Source organism: Palaemon carinicauda, chromosome 16 (genome assembly GCF_036898095.1).
Source record: "Palaemon carinicauda isolate YSFRI2023 chromosome 16, ASM3689809v2, whole genome shotgun sequence".
Taxonomy (NCBI): domain Eukaryota; kingdom Metazoa; phylum Arthropoda; class Malacostraca; order Decapoda; family Palaemonidae; genus Palaemon; species Palaemon carinicauda.
This window is the reverse complement of record NC_090740.1, coordinates 124,984,853-125,006,008: the sequence shown is the minus strand read 5'-3', so window position 1 is coordinate 125,006,008 and position 21,156 is coordinate 124,984,853. Positions and strand designations below refer to the sequence as shown.

Genomic DNA, 21,156 nt, shown 5'->3' with positions numbered 1-21,156 from the left:
ATGGGCTCATAGCATCTTGCTTTTCCCACTAGGTTTGTAGCTTAGCTAATAATAATAATAATAATAATAATAATAATAATATTAATGTTTTGTTGATTCTAGTTTATTTATAAACTGACATTTCATACTGATAATTGCATGAAAGTATTTGTAATGTAATTTGAAGATGATGTTTTGCCATAATCTTTAATTGCTTACTACGCTATTATGAATTTTATTTTTTAGGGCTGCCGCATGGGTGCAGAAGCTGTTCTAGCTCTTATGGAAGCTACTCCAGAAACTGAGCCATGTGTTATATCCTTGGATGGTAATCAAGCAGTAAGAGTGCCCTTGATGGGCTGTGTTTTGAAGACCCAAGCTGTGGCCCAAGCTATGAAGGTGATTATTATCTTATTGGTAAAATGGTCGAGATGGGGATGCGGCCATTTTAAAAGAACCTAGACAATTCATTTACTATTAAGTAACCAAAAATTACTGACAAAAATCAACATATGAAGATTTACATACCATGTTATAATAAGAAGTTTTATATATGAAAATTTTAAAACAAACTGAAAAATCTCTGAATTACTGGTCTTGTTTTCTTCTTTAATATTAGGATCGTAACTGGGAACAAGCTGTCCAGATGAGAGGAAGGAGCTTTGCTCGTAACTTGGAAACTTACAAAATGTTGACTAGATTGAAGCCACCAAAGCCAGCAGAAGGACAGGTAATTTAATGTCATGTGCAGTTGTGTTTTGCTAAGCTTGAAATACCTGTAGTTTTTTTTTTAGCTCAGCAAAGAAAGAAATGTTTATGTATTGTACTTAGCACAATAAACACTTCTTAAGGTAAGTTACTGTATAAATGTTGGTATTTTGAGGTTGTGTTATATGGGTATTAGTGGAATTGCGTATTAAAAAGTATATTTTCTCCTTTTATTGTTTATGAGAATTGAGTAAAAGCAGGAAAGAAGTATATAGAGATGAATAGTATGATGTCATTCTTGGATAACATAGAGAAATTGCAGAAACTAGCGAGAGTTTAAAAGCATTTCTAAAAAATAAAATTGTGTTTGAATTTGAGCATGAGTTATGTAATTATGGTAATTGGAAATCAAGTAGATGACGAAATGCATTTTAATATAGATAATTAAAAAGGAAAGCAGTTGATTGATGGAAGTATCTGGGAGTGAGTAAATATAGCCAATCATAGCAAGATGATAGAGTAGATAAGTCAAAAAATAAGTGGAGCAAGGAAGGTAGCAGGTGGACATGAAATTGGTAAGAGACTTTAACTGTGGAAGTCATTATAAGAATTTGTGAAAGGATGCTAAAGCCAATTTGCCTGTATGGAAATGAGTGAAAGTAAAAGAAAAAAGCTTAAAGCTGTTGAGATGAACTTTTTGTAAAGGGTATCTAGCGTAAGAATTGATAGGTTGATACTTAGAACAATTGGTACGAAGGTTAGCAAAGTCAAGATTTGTCACAATTTCGAGGTGGTTTAGTCTTGTAGAACAAATGAATAACAATAGTTTGTGAATAAGATTACATAATTCAAAAATACTAGTTGGTAGAGGAGAAGAAGACCTAGCGATGCTTTGATAGATTCGGTGAAAGACATATTATATTAGAAGGAAGTGCCTTAATATCCTGGAACTGCAAGAGGGAATGTAAGATAGGGTGATAGGCACAAGACATTGGAGGTATTCAACACGCTGCTGATGATCATTCGCTTTAGGTGTATGAAGCCATCAATGATTTGAAGCTTTACTGCACAAGGTTCATTCAAGTTTCAGTTGCTAAGTGGTGGATTTGGCAGTAATGTTGTTTTCTCTGGAGTCACCCTCAGTACTGTATAGGGAAACAGCTTAATTTGAAGTAGCATCGTATGTGTGTGTATGTGTCAGAGTTCTCCATCGTTTTAACCCCTAAATCACTGTAAGTGTTGTTATTCATCAAAATTTTTTTAAAGAAATTTGTACACCTATAACGTTTGAGTTTTCAACCATTTTGTGCCGTTGAGCAGAATTGTTGTTTTCCTCAAATTTCAACTGCCATCAGCCTAGGGAAGGCTCATTACATAAAGTTGAAATTACTACCAACATTGATATCATCCTTTTATATTTTCTAACTGTGTTATATTAAATTGCCTTAATGTATAATTGCCTTTACTTATATCTTCTTGAAAGTGTTTGCAGTTAAATGACAAAATCTTCAATGGAGAATTGCTCGGTTCCTGATAATATTCAAATTAATATGTGCTTGATTGATATAATTTGTAATTTTTTTAATGCAGTTAACTTTGTTTTTAGCTTTACTTCATCGAATTTCAAGAGCCCTAATTGTGGAAACTAATAAGCTTTATTCTTTTATCCCATATACCAGACAGGACTCGTTCGGGTAAGGTTTGAAATTCAGTTTCATGTAGTCGTTATTTTTCATGTAACTTATATCATTATTTAGTTGATTATTGTGATTAGGGTCAGCAATCAATATTAATCTTTGCTTTAGCATATAATCATAGTAATAGTGGTGTAGAATATAGCAAATATATAAATCTTCTTTGATGATGGCAAATTTACAATTATCTCTTTAATTTAGTATTACACATCCACGTGTACTTTATATTAGCATTGACAGGTAGTTTTTACTACCATTTGTAATTTGATTGAGCTTTACAAATACAAATATTTAATCATATAATGATACTTAGCATTCATATACTTGCATGACACTGTACATAAGTAACAACTGCACTCATGTAAATAGACTAACATCGTGAAAACTGTCATTTGTGAGATTCCTACTACTAACGGATGGTATTGATTTCCTCCTTTGAAAAGACATCTCACGTATTTAATTATTCACAAAGCATGGATACCTTGGAAGAGAAAATGCTCACTTCATTACTTTATTCTTGAATAAAGACAAGTCCAAATACAATGGATGCTAGTATAAAGCTCCTTACCACAAATATATTTTCTAATTATCATTTTCCAGTATTTCAGCTTTGTAAGAAGGCCAAATAATTTTTCTTTTTTATTATATTTTGACTTCATCTTCCAGCATGTTTTACTATCATTATTAGTAAGGGGAAAGCCATACTGCTATATATTTACAAAGTTAAAAATTGTTTCTCTATCATATTGACAGTTTTTGCATACACATTTTTGTTAGGTTTCAAGTTAATGGCTTGAAATTTGTTGAGCCAAGAGACACTACATTTAAATAAGTGAATACTTATTGTCATTTATAGGCTACCTTTTATAGAACCACCCAGAAACTGATGTTTAAATGTAGAAGTGTGCCATCACATTTTTTATTCTTTTACGATAAAAGAACATTTAGGGATTACTTAAGATGGTGCAGGAAAACTCTCATTTAGTTTTCAGTACAGTAATGCCACTCTTGATGTCATTTCGCCTTGGTTAATTTCTGATTTTGGATTACTCATCCTGAAGTATCAAATAGAATAATTAAATCCACATTATGCTGGTTTACGTGGCATTATGACAGTCCCTCTGTGGTACAATGAGTGAAAAATGGTAGAAAAAAAGCTAGAAATTCTTTTTATTTGATAAGAAAATAATACACATTTAATGTAGAAATAGTACTGGTACCACACAGAAAATATTAGAAATATAACGAAATATATACTGTAGTTTACAGTAGCACGCATGACGACACCATTTCGGTCTTTCCCAAAGGCTTACACTACAGGTACTTTCATGTTTCCAAATTGAATCGCACTTGTTTTCGTTACTTTTTAAGTCAATCGGTTGATTCATGAATAGTTATAACAGTTTTATATGTTTAATGCTTATTATAAGACTGTTAAAGATAAAATGAAAATACGCTAAGATATCACAGCAATAACTCAAATATTACAATATGATAGAAAAAGATAAATTGACTGTGATGAGTCTTCAACAGCTTCCCACCTGTTTCAGCTAAACGACCTACCCCCAGCATATTTAGATACTTTAGTTGTTTAAAAGTCTTGTAGTGTTTTGTGCGCATTTGTTAAAGTTATAATTTTGAATCTTAGTTACCTTTCCTGATTTTAGCCACCCCCCCCCCAAACAGTAAAAGTAGGGAGTCCAAGCATCATGTTATAAAGATGCAAGATAAATTGGACATGATCAGGAGATATGAGAGGACCAGTGTATTCCTTCATGTTCCTGTTCAGTAGTCTGTGTTTTTATAATTATTATTTTATACTTTTTATCATAATCCGTATTGTAGGTGTTGTTGTATGATAGGAGTATTTAACTTTTACACCGACTGGATTCTGTATTCATTTTAGATTCAGGAAATTTGCCTTATCATTGAAGATTTATGTTTTGATTACTGCCTAGAGTATGCATATTAGTTCATTAATGAATACAGGCGTACACATTAGAAGTTATGTTAGTGTGGGAGTTTCTTTTCAGATTGACTTTTGTGTAATATGTACCTTTTCATTCTTTATATTTTCCAAACACTTCTTGATATATGTTTGGGATTTATGATTGCAGATGTTATTTTCTTGATTTTAGATATTTTTAAGCGCATGTTAATTGGTAACATACCTTTTTTTTAACATTTTAACTTGTAATTTTTTTTCTACCGTAAAATCCGTTTCTTAAAAAACTTATTTGACATATTTCCAGTAACATAGTCCTGATTATTGTGGCACAGAAGGTCACAGTTTGTTTTTTGTGACAACAGTTTGACATAAGATGACTGATTTTCAGAATTTACCCCAATGGTTTTCCTCATTTCTTATCAAAATGTTCTTGTTATTATTACCCTGTTTAGTCTGATTCAGAGGAAGCTCTTAATGAGGAGGAGGTATCCGTGTTGTATTCTTTATTGCCTTCACGAATTCCTTTGCTTTCTGCTTTGTTCCCTTAGATACCTTTAGTACTTTATTTGTATTTTCCCCAGTGCTTTTGCTTAAAAGCAGGCAAGATGTCTGGGAAGTGTCTTTGATTTGATCCTTTTTAGTGTCTTATTGTTATTCTGCGATGGCAAGTCTTTAGTGTTCCCCATGTCTTGCTTGAACATTTCATGTAAAAAAAAGGAAAAGTTTGCTTCGTAGTTAAAGTTATTGCTTCTAGCACTAACTTAAATAATGGTTAAAAAGGCTATTATGAATGTAATAACTGTTGGAGACTGATCTTAGGTGTTTTCTGTACAGAGTTTTCTGTGGTAGGTGGTGTGAATTTAGATTTAAATGATTGTCCTTCAGATAGTTCATAAACTTTAGAGAGGTGTTTTTTATGATTTGAAAATATCTTTAATGATGCCTAATCAGTTATTTGAAAACAGCTGAACTTAATATGAGAGAAAAAAATTGATTTTTCTCATATGAGGAAGCCCAGAAGTAAAATATTTATTTTTAGGGTAAAGTTTATGATTTTTTATTGTTTTGTTGTTGTTACCATAAGCTTAATAATCAATACAGTACAAAAAGTCCCATTCTAAAATTATTTTAGCAAATTTATAAAAACAGGGCTAACAATCCATTGTGAGTGCCTCAAACATTGATTTTATTAAATTAATTCTCCTCCTAGTTGATAAAATTTTTCAATTATGGTAGTTCTTAAATGGTTTGAAAATGTTGAAATTAATCATATTTTAGGCATAGTACAGTAAATTGAAATCGTTAGTATCAGTTGGGATGAATAAGTTTCATAAGGTTAGATTTACATGTAAAGGTTTTTATGGAAAGTGATTTTCACAGTAAAAGAAGTTAAGACATTTTGTAACTGGTAAAATGTCCCAAATTTTAAATTGCAATATCTTATCTTTCTTTACCCCTTTAAACTTTTAGTCAATTTTTTTAGTGAGACAAATTTGCACTGACTCGTAGAGGTGCCCTTTTAGCTCAGAAAAGTTTCCTGATCGCTGATTGGTTGGACGAGATAATTCTAACCAATCAGGTAGCAGGAAGCATTTCCGAATTAAAATGGCACCGCTGCAAGTCAGTGCAAATGCGCCTCATTAAAAAAAACTGAGTATAATAAGTCTGTTAAGAGCTCCTATCTTCAGTGTTTATAATTTTCACAAAAAAAAATTTCAGTTTAAATAGGTTATTTAGTGTACAATTTAAGGCTTAAAAAGTTCACTTTGGGCTTTCCAAGTTGAAGATATGATTAATTTTAAGTTATTTTAAGGAATCACATTGTGTAATAGTATATAAGTTTTATCGATTCAAAGTGAAAATATTGTTTTAACCCTGGATAGGTACGGTCCTCGGACACCCCTTTAAGGGTATACTCGGACGCGAACGACCCCGACGCCAAAAAAAATTCTTGAAAAATCAGTTTTTGCAGTAACCTCCTTTTTTCTTTTGCCAAAAAAAACTTCAATGAATGCTTAAAACAACTGTAAAGATAAATACTACTCATCTGCAGAAAAACTATTTATTATAAATATTTTAAAAAATTAAGTAGAAAAAAAAAAGACCTGACATAAAAATTCATAAAAAAAAAGTTTATACATATATACACAAATCCTTTTAGGAATTGATTCTTGAATGTTTAGGACACATCTTGATGTATTTTGGATGAAGTCAGACCCATGGAGGTGAAGATCTGAAATGAGAAAAAAAGGGTAACTTTTTTTGGCCAAAAAAAATTGTCCAAATTTCATGAATTTTTTTGGGTACCCAAATGAAATAGGAAGTGGCTAATTTTTTTAGGGAATAAACATATGTTATCCTAAAATAGAAATATGTAAAAAAATCTTCATTATTTTGTAAATTACATTTATATCAGGGGCCATATCTAAAGGTAATTTTTTGAGTACTTGGAAATTTCGTAAAAAAATACATATATTTAATATATAATATGATATTTATGCAGGTAAAAATATACCAAAATATCACAAATTCTATAGGGAACAAGAATATATATAGATAGGGCAGCTTACGCTTCGGATATGTCCACAAAATGGCCGCCAACCACACTGACTCAGACTCCCTAATCTGCCACTTGAAATGTAGGAAGGGTATGTCAATTTCAGGGTGTTATTTACTATTCTAATTATTATTGGATATGCATAAAAATTGTATGGTGGGTTGCTGGATAATTGTCGATTATTTTACGTCTATAAAATTAAAATTCTGACCCAAAAAATTTTTTTTGAAGGGAAATAAAATCGAAAAAAAAAATGTAAAACAATATTTTAGCTAAAAAAATTTGATGATATTCAATCAAAAAAAAAGTAAACAAAATTTTCCGACAAATAAACATCTAGAGGAATCATTACTCTGTGATAGTTCCTTAGTACGTAGTAATTTTGAAAGAATTGGGAAAAAACGAAAAAATGGCAATCACCGGAAAATCGAACACATACCTATATATACGCCATATCTGGCTAAAAAAAAGATAGGCATGGGTAGCCAGATCATCTAGAAACACTTTCCAACACTATAAAAATATAAGTTTTGTGACACTACTTGCCAATTCCTTACGGTAACATGACTAAGCAAAAAAATGCAAAACAAATAAAAAGGGGCACTCGTGGAAAAATGGCCATTCTAATATACGGCATTTCAGAAAAAAAAAAATTTCAGCCACGTGCTAGGCAAACCATCAAGGCATATTTTCCGACAAATAAACATATAAATGAAATATTACTCTGTGATAGTTCCTTAGTACGTAGTAATTTTGAAAGAAATGGGAAAAAACGAAAAAATGGCAATCACAGGAAAATCGAACACATACTTATATATACGCCATATCTGGCTAAAAAAAAATAGGCATGGGTAGCCAGATCATCTAGAAACACTTTCCAACACTATAAAAATATAAGTTTTGCGACACTACTTGCCAATTCCTTACGGTAACATGACTAAGCAAAAAAAGGCAAAACAAATAAAGAGGGGCACTCGCGGAAAAATGCCCAACATTCTAATATACGGCATCTCAGATAAAAAAAAAAAGACATGCACGTGTTAGCCCAACCATCAAGGCACACTTTCTAACACATAAACATGAAAAAAAAATCAATAATATACGGCAATTCCTTACTACGTAGTAAATTTTTACAAATATTGAAAAAAAAAACAGAAATTGGCAACCGCAGTTAAATACCCAATATACCAATAACTACGTCGTATCTGACAAAAACAAAATCACGCATGGGTAGCCAGATCATCTAGACACACTTTCCAACATTAAAAAAGCAAAAGTTTTACGACACTATTTCGCAATATCTTACGGAAAAATGACTTGGCAAAAAAATTAAAAAAAAATTAAAAAGGGACACTCGCGGTAAAATGCCCGACATTCTAATATACGACATCTCAGATAAAAAAAAAGACATGCACGTGTTAGCCCAACCATCAAGGCACACTTTCTAACACATAAACATGAAAAAAAAATTAATAATATACGGCAATTCCTTACTACGTAGTAATTTTTACAAATATTGAAAAAAAAACAGAAATTGGTAACCGCAGTTAAATACCCAATATACCAATAACTACGTCGTATCTGACAAAAACAAAGTCATGCATGGGTAGCCAGATCATCTAGACACACTTTCCAACACTAAACAAGCAAAAGTTTTACGACACTATTTGGCAATATCTTACGGAAAAATGACTTGGCAAAAAAATGAAAAAAAATGAAAAAGGGGCACTCGCGGTAAAATGGTCCTCGTGGTGATGAACGACATTTTAACTAAAAAAAAAAACATGCACATGGTAGCCAAACAATCCACCAAGACTTTCCACAACTGATAACCTATACAAGTTGCACCATTCTACGACAATTTCATAATACGTAATAACTTTGATAATTATGCAAACTACCTCAGAAGGGTAAACTCGGACGCGAACGACCCCGACGCGTCTCAGAAATCGGGGAAGGAGTACAGCTACAGCAATGCACATCTGGACACTACTAGAGCGTGTAGGGGAGACACCTCCTGCAGGTCGATCACCCACAAATTCAGTCACAGGGGTGAGTCACGTGAGAAAAACCTGTTTTTTTTTGACGCTCGGGGTCGCAAACGACCCACCGTACCTATCCAGGGTTAAGATTTTTTAGTGACAGGAGTTATTAGAAACTAGTTAGTGAAATAACAGATATTATAATTACTTCAGGTTGTTTAAGTTCAGAAATTTTCCCTTTCAGAGATTTCATATTTGCTAAGGTTTCATATTTCTTGAACTAATTTCCCCCTTTTTTTTATATATTAGTCTCTTGTTAGATTATTTTAATTTTTATTTTTATATGTTTCAAATCCAAGTACTGTACAGTAATTGTATATCAATTAGAAGGCATGAATAGTACACAGAGCACATCATATAGGGAGCACTTGTTACAGTCACTAACCGTATGTTAACTTAAGAAACAGTAAATGCTCCTTAAAAACTCAGGCATGGGGGCTTTTGCACACAGTTGATTTTATCAGATCCTTTAGATTAACTTTATTTTCATAACAAAAGAATCTTTTGGTCAAACTTGCTATCTAATACCTAAATCACTAAAAGGATTGAGTGTGTCTTACATTTTATTACAAAAGCAAAAATAACACAAACATTTTAGCCTTTGAGTTCTGCCTCAAGTAATTGACATCAAAACTTACTTGGTAACGTGCATTGTATGGCATTTAAGACGTGTCATGTTTTGAGAGTTTTTGGGCTGTATTTCAAGGCACATTATTTTGCTGTTGCTTGAGCAGCAAAATACATATGCAGTATGAGTAATATATGCTTGTCTCCTATGGTGTTGGACTTAAACCTGCATGCTTTAAGGTCTGTTTCAGTAAAAAAAAAATTTATTCCTGCACCATTCCTCCATCAGCAAAACACTGTTTGGGACAGAGATGAAGTCTTGGTAAGTGACAATCTATTGGATATGGTTTTGAGGTGTATGTTTGTTTATTGTCTTTTAGGAATATATTTATTATACATTTTTATGATTAAGTTCCTGTTACTTATGTTGAATAATCTTGTATCAGTCTCTATTATAGTATACATTCTTTTTTTGTACTTATCTTGTAAAGTTATATTTGTAGGCTAATGCATGAGTAGATATTTTCATCTGCAAACAGATTTTAGGGTACTTTATTGTAGAACATTCATTTATTTTCTCTTTCTAGTACTTTTTGCCCAGTATTCCTGTTGTTATATAGATGTCTTGTTTTATAATTTACAGTAATTTCAAGGTAATTGGAGTTGAGGAGATGATTTATTGGTTGTAAAAGTTATGTCAGGTCCATAATTTTCATCTTTATTATAGTACATGATTAATTACCTTTATTTTAAATTAGTATTCCTGTTTATATGAATATATTCCTCCTCATATTTCCATTCATCTAAAGATTCTCTAGACCAGGCCTAGGAGATTTTAGTTAAGTTACTAATTGGTCAGATTAAATTGGTGCTAGATAGTTGTGGTATTCTAAGTGTTTTATTTAATTTAGTTTATACTATGAGTGAAGTGAGGAGCACTTCACTTTTTGTAACCATTTATGTAGTGTTAAAATTGTTGAATAACCTTTGATTTTTAGATGATTACTTAGTATGATTTAATTATGATAATTTTATGGTAATATTTCAGGTGTTGGTGTCAATGCCAAAAATATTTGTCTATGAAAATTCAAATACAATAATCCTTCTGACAGTGTGCTTGAAGAATGCTGCAAAGTTAATATCTGCTTTGAAAAGTTTCTCTGTTCAATGTTTTTACAAGCTGATGTTGCAATTATATTTGTTATTCAATGATACTGTCTACTTTCAATGATAATTTTCAATTTGGATAAATATTTTGTAGAGTGGAACATTGGTTTTGAAACAAAAGACTTAGTATTTCAAACATTACTTCTAAAGCTATTTAGCAGGTACTAATGGTAAAGATCTTTAAAATTCTTATAGCTCATAAATATTAATTTGCATCATTCATTGTACTGTACTGTGTACTGTTTGTGTAGTTAAAAATTTCAGTCTTATTTTTTTTTTTTTTTTTTTAAGTTTGCTCCTCTTTCAATCATATCCTATTGAAAATTTTCATTCATGCTTTCAGTATTTCTTACTTTTAATGGACTTCATCACATCTAAAGTAAAATTGGTGTACTGACATTCTGTACAGTACAGTACTTGTAAACCTACATTCTGGTATAAACCTCATAATCATATTACAGTTGGCCCTCTTTATTCAAGGGTCTTGTGTTCAAGCCCCTCCTGCTGGTTAGGAATTTTGCAGATAATAGAAGGTACTAAACTCTAAGAATATTTTTTTCGGCACATGCTGGTAAATGTTCTTTTTAGTACTATAATTGTACTGTTGATGTATAATGCACTAAGGCAGTACAGTAGTAAAGCATTCACCTTTCATTTGCATGGCTGCGAATTGATCCCAGCCCAGGACTTTAGAGTTTAAGCTGTTCACTTAAAAAGTTATTAATGTGGTTGGGCACAATGGTGGAGGGGTTTGGGCTTGCCTGGCTGACATTCTAGAGTCCATCTCTTCTAGTGATACTGAAACTGAAACCATACATGTTTAACCTTTAATAATATACATAAGTACAGGCACGTTCATGAGTGATGATATTGTGTACTTTAATTTTTGGAGAAATTGTCAACTAGAAAGATACATTATGCAACTACAGCAGCAAGTTCCTGTGAAGTGGTTAATTTAAAGGGACATGTTATCTTTCAAATTATCATAGTAGCTTACTTGTAATTTCAGACTGATGTTTTTATTGGGAAAAAAATTAAAAAGGAAAACCTGAAATTATAGAAATGCTTTTTTAATTATGTATGGTGTCAATTGTCAATCACTAATTAAGAATTAACTCTCAACGCTAGGTCTAGGCCTATTGGTCTTAAAATTTTATTTTAGGCATGAGCCTTCTTGACTTGTTTATGATAATTATTGATGAAAGTATATATTTATTTTTTGTAATCATGAAGGATAAAAGGAATAAAAACATGATAATTCACTTCAGCAGTGATCTGGTAATCCTTCTCTCAAGTAGTGCATTTCAGTTGTCCTTTTCTAGTCCTGTTCTTGTCCTGTTCTTAAGGTTTGCGTCTCACGTTGAAACGTTTGATCCACCTGAATACTGTTGTCCGACTTATATTTAATTTACGGCTAATTTCGATGGTAGATATTTTTTCTATGCATTTCTAGCATGGCTCTGCCTATAGCTACTGAAGTTCCTGAATTTTAGCTCTATAATTTATTTGATGTTGCCCATGATGCTCCATCATCCCAACATCAGCTAAGCGAGAAGTAGACTAAATACTGAATGTCACTTTATGTCAGCTGACAAATTGCAGCATTGTTTCACGGCTTCTCAGGCATGCAACCTTTCGTAGTCAGGGAGGCAAATTTTCTTGAGTTGTTATTGTCAATGAAGATTGCGTGTGATTGTCAGTCCTGGTTTTATCGTTCATATTTCAGAATGTTTTGTTTTCTTTCGTAGCCTAATATAAAATATGGCTAAGTTTTTCTCAGTGAAGATTTTTTTTTAAATTTTAGATTAGATATATTGTTGATATATGTACTGGTTTGTTTTTATAATTCGAAAAGTTTAAAGAAAAATAGAAATAATTCTTTTCACTTGTGAACAATAATTAAAGTACTATACACAGTGTCATCATTTATGAACGTAATCGTACCGTAAAGTACCTTAAAATTTTATACTGGCAATATTAGTATCCTCAACTTTACGTCTCTCATATAAGTCCTGGACTAGTAGACTAAACAGTTTAGTATAAAAATACAAGTACTGTGTACTATACATTACTGAAATGATAACAAGAAAATGTTCAGTATGATAATGATGATGATAATAATAATGAAATAATAGTAAAGAAAAAAAGTCAAATACACAATAATGTTACCGTCAACACCTGCAAACTATTTGACTCAAATCATACCCATACTGTAAAAATATATTGCCAATGAAACTTATTAAAAGGACTTAACTGTATACAGTAAATGTTTGTGATATAATTGTGACGTATTCATTACACAACCTCTTCCCTCATTCACATGACAACACCAAACAAACGCTCACCATTTCATTATTTCTAATTCATGCGGCTAGCTACTGTAATTGTCTGTGCCTACTTTCCATTTGGTGCGAGTTGAAGACTCCTTAGCTATGATAAGCAGCTTTTCTTGGAGAAGAACACTCCAATGTCAAATTGTTATCAAGTCTTGGATAAACTCATAGCCTATGTACCATCGTCATCCACTCTTTGAGTTAGAGTTTTCTTGCATGAGGGTACAGATGGGCACACTATTCTATCAGTTTTCTCTTCCTCTTATTTTTAGCAATGTGTTCACTTTGTAAAAAGGCAAAGAATCCCTGGTGGTTTATCAAGGGGTTGGCTTTTCCGATCTTCTTGAGCTTCATATATTATATTAATTTTAAAAACTTCATTAATGTACTTCCTTCAGTAGATGTGGCTATCTTGGAGAATACCAAGCCTTGCATGGTGTGTCAGCTCCTCTATGTTGAATAGTTTTATGTGACATTTTGTTATTTGGTCTAAGGATTAGATTTATATTTTCTTTGTTATTAGTAATGTATATATTGCATTTTTATCATTATTGTTAGTTTTTAGATTCTCACTCTATCAAGATATTTTGAGTAAAATTCTGGACGACTGCATCTCAGACTGCACCAGTGTTGTCCAGTGTATTGCAGTATGCATGGTCTGTATTACCAGTATTATTATTATTGTCTATAGGTAGCAGGTTGGCCAGGGCACCAGCCACCCATTGAGATACTACCACTAGAAAGTTATGAGGTCCTCTGACTGGCCAGACAGTATTACATTGGAGCCTTCTCTCTCGTTACGGTTCATTTTCCCTTTGCCTACACACACACACACACTGGCCTATTCTTTACATATTCTTCTCTGTCCACATACACCTGACAACACTGAGATTACCAAGCAATTTTCTTCCTCCAAGGGATTACTACACTGTAATTGTTCAGTGGCCAATTTCCTCTTTGGAAGGGTACAAGGGACTCTTTGGCTATGGTAAGCAGCTCTTCTAAGAGAACACTCCAAAATCAAACCATTGTTCTCTAGTCTTAGGTGGTGCCGTAGCCTCTGTACCATGGGCTTTCAATGTCTTGGGTTAGAGTTCTCTTGCTTGAGAGTACACTTGGGCATACTGTTCTATCTCGTTTCTCTTCCTCTTGTTTTGTTAAAGTTTTTATAGTTTATATAGCAGATATTTATTTTAATGTTACTTAGCAATTAATGATAATAATGATATTATTTTTATTATTATTATTATTATTATTATTATTATTATTACTTGCTAAGCTATAACCCTAGTTGGAAAAGCAGGATGGTATAAGCCCGATGGCTCCAACAGGGAAAATAGCCGAGCGAGGAAAGGAAATAAGGAAAAACTAAGAGAAGTTTAAGAACAATAATAATATTAGAATAAATTGTTCATATATAAATTTAAAATCGTGAAAATAACAAGAAGATGAAAACTTCAAAATAACAAGAGGAAGAGAAACAACAGAATAGTACGCCCGAGTGTACCCACAAGCAAGAGAACTGTACCCCAAGATAGTGGAGTTCATGGTACAGAGGCTATGGCACTACACAAGATTAGAGAACAATGGTTTTGATTTTGGCATGTCCTCCTAGAAGAGCTGCTTACCATAGCTAAAGAGTCTCTTCTACCCTTAGATGAGGACAGTAGCCACTGAACATTTATAGTGCAGTGGTTAACCTCTTGAGAGAAGATGAATTGTTTGGTAAATTCAGTGCTGTTATGTGTATGAGGAAAGAGGAGAATATGTAAAGAAAAGGCCAGTGTATTCGTTATGTGTCGGCAAAAATGAAATGAGCCAGAACCAGAGAGAGGGATCCAATGTAGAACTGTCTGGCTAATCAAAGAACCCAATAACTCTCTAGCTGTAGTATCTAAATGGGTGGCTGGTGCCTTTGCCACTACTACCTACTATGGCAATATTAGAGACCTTACAGCTGCCTCCAGACAGTATTATATTATATGCTCAGAAACTAGTTTATCAAAAGAGGCACTTTTCTGTTCTGCTTATTCTAGGTTTTAAGAAACCAATATCTTTTCAAGCTGGGTGTCATTCCTAGGGAGAGGGGAATGGCGATGTATTTTAGGATTGAGTTCCTTACTTCTCGCAAGTCCTGCTACTGGAATATGGATGTGATGAGATTCGTGTCATAAAATTTATGGCAGGAATAAAAAGATTTATTTGTATTAAATCTATCGGAATTGAGACATTGGTGATTCTATTTCATAGTCTTCTTACCGCTATGAAGGAGATACAAGAAGACAATAGAAGTGCCTCTTTTGTGCTTGTTTGGGCCTTCAATGCTCACCATAAAAAGCAGCTGAATACAGTTTCTCCTATTGATTGCCATAGCTTTTGAAAAAGGCATTGAGCAACTCATAATTGAGGCTACACATATTTGGTAATTGCTTTACCTAGTGACTCCCCTGGTGTCATAACACGCAAGGTTTCAGACGTCTGAAAATGTCTTGGTGCCATTCGTATTGAGACTGAGCAGATTGTCCCTAATGTGGCATAATGTTGTAAAAAATATCTCATCTGTTTACACTTATTTGCTAAGGTAAATTTCTGTAGTAATTTTATAGAAGCTTTTCAGATATATTATAAGGGGATAATATTAGACACATTTAACTCTACTCACCATTTTTCATTTTTTTTTTCATTTTACTAGTAAGAAATTTGAAACTTTTTCTTGCCTTTTAATACCAGCAGTCTTACAGTGGGGGAAGGGACTTGGATCTGGGAGAATGAATAGTAATCCCTGTCTTGGGAAGTTTGCCTTTTTTTTAGGGGAGGACCTGTTTAAGAGATATTTGGTGTATAATTTCTAAATTGGTATCAAATGATAAACCTTTTATAAGTGAATCAGTATTTTCTAAATCTGCAGATAAGTATGGCCAACTGTATTATGATATTCATTCGTCCTTTGTGTATGTGGTACATTTTACATTATTGTATTTTTTTTTTTTTGAAGATATTTGAAAATACCTAATTGTAGGCATCATCTTGAATTTATTTTTGTGTTTGATGTTTTAGTTTGTTCATGTATTTTATTGTTCTGTGATTAAAAAAGTAATGATGATTTTATTTCTTTACCAATTGTTTAATGTTACTGTAGTCATGATATCACAAGTTTTCAGAAGGCATCTGTTTGTTGATTCATTATGACTGTGATATCCGTGGTTAATTTTCTTGATTTATTTTGTTTGCATTTTCCTCTCAAGACAATTTTTATTTTTTATTATAGAATCCTTTTTCATTCATCAGCTTTTCCAATTTAATGGAAATGAGGTCAAATATGCTGTTTCAAATTTTAGGGTTTTTGTCTGCCTTAATTTTCATAAAGGATAATGATGTTAAAATTTTTTCAGGGTGGTTTCAACTTAGGTCTTATGCATATTGGTGCTCCAGCTTGTGGCATGAATGCTGCTGTGCGGTCATTTGTGCGTAACTGCATTTACAGAGGTGATGTTGTTTATGGTATCCACGATGGTATTGATGGCCTCGTCGAAGGAAATGTAAGTGCATGTTGTACAGTATTGATGTTTGATGTTCTCAAGTATTTTTTTATAATTATACACTAGATGCATTTTAAATAGCTCAAATCCTTTAAATCATTCAGATTTTTATATATTTTTTTTTAATATGAAAGTCCTCCAAAAATCTTTTTTCTCTGTCAAGTTGATTTAGATATATTAGCTTATAAGTAAGTCTTGCATGAGAGTTGACTTCTAAAATTCTAAAGTGTAATTCAAGTTAACAGCTTTATTGTATTTTCTGGATAAAATTATGTACCTCCATAAATAAGGCAGCACAATTTATTAAATGGGTAGGAGATACTTGTGATTAAACTTTAATAATCAAGGGCTAACCCACATCATTAATCCAGATAAAGATCAGGCGACATTATGAACCTACAAGGCTAGAATATGTAGGGTTTACTTTAGGAAAGCCTTTAAGGGTATGAGTTTTGAATTCTTGGGTAGTGCATTTTTATTGCTCGAACATCACATTTCTCCCTGAACTGATGTACTGTATGTACCTTATCTGTTAGTATCAGTCACAGGTTACGCAAATGAACATGCATAGTATAATTATGAGAAATCTTAAATATGCTTCCTATTCCTCATATGCTACACTAATAAACTAGGTAGGTAGCGTCGCGGGCTTCTATTTCAGAGGTCCCGAGTTTGCGTCCCTGCTAGGACGCGAATACTGTGAAACCTTCCACCGGGGGGTACTCCCAAGGGTGGCGCCTGGGGGGGAGGTTAGAGGGGGCTAGTGATAGTCCCTGCTGGCTTATGGTAGCCTGAGGAGAATGATGTAGATCGTTTCTGGGGAGACCTAAAACCCGCAACTTTAACTTTTAAACTTTTAATCAGCTTAGTACACTGACAGATGGTTTTTAGTCTTTTTTTTTATTAAATAAAATTCTACATTTCTAGTACTTTTTTCAAGCATAATGATGATCATTACCCAAATACTGATAGACATTTTAATTCTTATTTTCTTTCTTTTTTATTTTAGATTCAGGAAATGAAGTGGGCAGAAGTTTCAGGTTGGGTAGGCCAAGGTGGTGCTTTCCTTGGTACAAAGAGGACCCTTCCTGACAAGTATCTTGATCAGGTAAATATTGTTAAATACTTCACAATTAATGTAGTGAAAAATGTGACTTTATTGCATTTACATTTTATACATTTCTTATTTGCTAGTATGTCCTGCATTTTCCTGATTATTAACTTTACAGATAATATTTTAACCTTATCTTTTCAAAGGTTGCTGCACGTTTGAGAGAATACAAGATGCATTCTCTCCTCATAATTGGTGGTTTTGAGGCTTATCATGCTCTACTACAGCTTTATGAAGCAAGAGGAAAATACAAAGAATTCTGTATTCCCATGGTTGTTATTCCAGCTACAATCAGTAATAATGTTCCTGGTAGTGACTTCAGTTTGGGTTGTGATACTGCTCTTAATGAAATCACTGAGGTTAGTCATATTTTTCAATTTGTAGATTATTATTTTTAGAAATACCAATATTTTATTATTTATAAGTATATTTGTTCTGAGACTAAATACAAAGCCATTTGCTCTTTATTAGGGATATACTTTTGGCAAAGCTGGAAGACTAGCCATAAGACTTTTGGCGAGGTGTATATACCCCACCGCTAGTCAGTAGGGTAGGTAGAGGGGTAGTACCAGCTACCTTGCTCACACACACACCTGTGTTCTATTGTCACTTTTGACTTTGGGCTCGATGGAAAGTGGACATTCGTCTCTCTCTCTCTCCACCGCCCAACCCTTTTTACTGGCCTTTGACTAATTTGTTCTCTTAGTGCAAAGTCCGAAGCTTGGTCTTACTACTCATGATGGACACCTCTTCCATGCATGGGTTCAGTTCTCCCCAGAGTCGTCTTCGCCTCACGGGATTGAGAGAGGTTTATGAACTTGTTCATGCTTTTCTCTAATCCCTCGGAGTGTGGCCTGTCGAAGCATCAAGGAGATGTTACACAACCCTGCAAGCTTAACGCTTCCAGCGTCGGTCAGCCTGTTCTCCTAGCTGACTCGTCTCGCCTAGCAGACTCATCTCGATCAGCTGACTTGTCTTGCCTAGCTGACTTGTAATTCTAGTAGACTCGACTCATCAACCTGTGGAGGTGCGATGGAGGGTCACGCTATTATCTACGCGAATCTGGACCCAGGTGTTAACTAATCATTGCATGACTACGTTTTTCATCAGAGGGTTTCTGAGCTTCTACAGTCAACCTTTTAGCAGAAAGGTTTGGCGAACTGGACTCCAGTTTTCACCATCTCCTCCCTGAACAAGTTTGTTCAACAAACGTCGTTGATGATGGATGCGACAGGTTGGTCACACAAGCAGTCAGAGCTGAAAACTTCATACGCTGGAATTAGGAGGCTTACTGCCAGATTCCAGTGCCAGATCTAAAAATCATCCTATACGTCCAGTAATACCAGTTGTAGATGCTGGTTTTTTACTGAATTGCTTCTCCTCTGTTTCTTAACACGAGATCCACGAGACCACATTTGTTTGTTAAGACCCCTGGACGACTGGCTATTTCTAACTGATTCAAGGTCATCTCTTCTCCATCACTGAGTCAGGCTTCTCGAGATCTGCTGCGATCTAGGGATTAGGGTAAAATCTCGAGAAATCATTTCTTCAGCTAACACAAACTGTTATTCCTAGGAGTACTTCTAGACATCAAACTATAAGTCTTTCCTTCTCCAAGCAGATTATAAAGACTGTCCTCCTGAGAGTGCCAGATGACCAACGGGGAGCGTCAGATCCCAACCTCCTCAGGGTTTGATCTTCCCCCTCCCCCCCCGATTCGATGCACTTCTAAGAAGTATCAAGGAAAGGGGGGCACACATGGTCCGATTTCTAACATCATTGCCACATGAACCTCCTGGAATGGGGGCAGTTTTCTGTTCCTCCTGCAGTTCCCTTCAGAACACTCCATGATTTTGATGAGCGACAACAGCACGGTAGTGGCTTACATAAACAAATAAGGCGGTACCTTTTCGTGGCACCTTGCCAGTCTAGTGGTGGAATGCTATGATGGGCAGAAGATGACTCTATGTCCCTATCAGCTCGCTTCGTTTCGGGCAAAAGAAATGTACTTGAGAACATCTGAGCAGAGCGACTCAGATAGTGGCCTCCGAGTGGTCTTTGAATCGTCTAGCAGCCAATGAAGTCCTGACTTTGTGGGATTCCTCGACAGTGGGCCTGTTCGCAACGTACCTGAACAACGGGCTCCCACTTTACTGTTCACCAGTCCCAGATCCCCAGGCCCATTGGCAGGATGCATTCCAGCAGTAGTAGGACGACATTGACATTTACACCTTTCTCCAATTCTGCCCAAGGAGAAGGGTACTCAAGAAGGCAAGATCATCCACAAACCTAGCAGTGATCCTCATAGCTCCGCTATGGCATCATGCAGAATGGTTTCCGGACCTTCTTCAACTGCCGACGGAAGTCCCAAGAGAACTCGCTCCATGATACGACCTACTCAGATAATCACACGGGAACATCTTCCACAAAGCTGTAGGATCCCTACATCTTCATGCCTGGAGACCTCCAGCATCTCCTCACACAGAGAGGTATTCCGCAGCAAGTTACGAATAAGATGTTCCGGATACCTCCGGAAATCTTCAGCTTCCATTTACGAGGATAAGTGAACTGCCCTCTGTGGTTGGTGTCGGGAAAGGGGTATCTCTCCCCTCGATGCCACTTTTCAGCATTAGCAGAGGTCCATGGATAACTTTGGGGGAAAAAACTCCTCCCGGTCTCGGCAGTGAAAGGCTACCGCTCGACCTTGAGCCTCGCCTTTAGGTTGAATAGAGTTAACATTTCCTCTTAGTTTGTATTGTCTCTCCTCATACGGAGTTTCGAGCTTTCTTGCCCTCAATCAGAAGTTAGACCTCCTCCATGGAGTGTGGTTCATGTCCTTCGGTCCCTGGAAGGTACCCTCTACAATGCATGATGCCAAGCATCAGATCTTCACCTGACCTTAAAGACGGTTTTGCTACTCACATTGGCTTCGGCCAAGAGATTCAGCGAACTCCATGGTCTTTTATATAACGTCTCCCATTCAAAGCGATGGGGAGAGGGAAGGCTCGGCTTCATCCCTGAGCTTATTACCAAGACTCAAATCTGGGAGTAGTAGATCCTAGATTCAGGCCCTTCTGGATTGGGAGTCTTCATAATGTAACCAATGATCCAGCCCAACTGCTACTTTGTCTAGGGAGGAGTTTGAGGTTCTACCCCAAGAGAACCGCAGGAGCTCGCCCCTGAGTGTCAGCACTCTGTCAGCACAGGAAAGGTCAAGAGGAGGATCACCAAGAACACAATCTCTGTTGAACCCTGATCCTTCTCCACAAATGAGACGACCCAGAGCTCAGGACGTTAGGGGCATAGATACGTCCCTAGCGTTCAATAAAACTACCCTGTAACGCAGATCCTACAAGCGGATGTGTAGAAACACCAGACGACCTTCACCGCCCACTTCCTGCAAGACGTGACCTCAGGAACATAGAGACGTTCTCCATTGGCCCTGTGGTGGCTACACACAAATGGTTTAAATATCTCAGTCTTCTTCTTGGACAAGTAGCAGATGGTGGAG

The 21,156-nt window shown here is 35.0% G+C and overlaps 1 protein-coding gene across 10 annotated transcripts in view; it reads left to right on the top strand.

Moving 5' to 3' along the window:
* Positions 1-21,156, top strand: part of Pfk (ATP-dependent 6-phosphofructokinase) — a 130,460-nt gene that overhangs the window by 85,767 nt on the left and 23,537 nt on the right. For 5 of the 10 annotated variants that reach the window (XM_068390037.1, XM_068390043.1, XM_068390040.1 and 2 more), the window contains 7 exons: positions 226-378; positions 599-709; positions 2,367-2,381; positions 9,785-9,817; positions 16,388-16,534; positions 17,544-17,642; positions 17,792-18,004. In XM_068390037.1, coding sequence (XP_068246138.1) covers positions 226-378; positions 599-709; positions 2,367-2,381; positions 9,785-9,817; positions 16,388-16,534; positions 17,544-17,642; positions 17,792-18,004 — 771 coding nt within the window. Of the gene's footprint in view, positions 1-225; positions 379-598; positions 710-2,366; positions 2,382-4,781; positions 4,815-9,784; positions 9,818-16,387; positions 16,535-17,543; positions 17,643-17,791; positions 18,005-21,156 lie in introns of all 10 variants that reach the window. The other 5 variants (XM_068390044.1, XM_068390045.1, XM_068390042.1 and 2 more) reach the window with 3 other exon arrangements.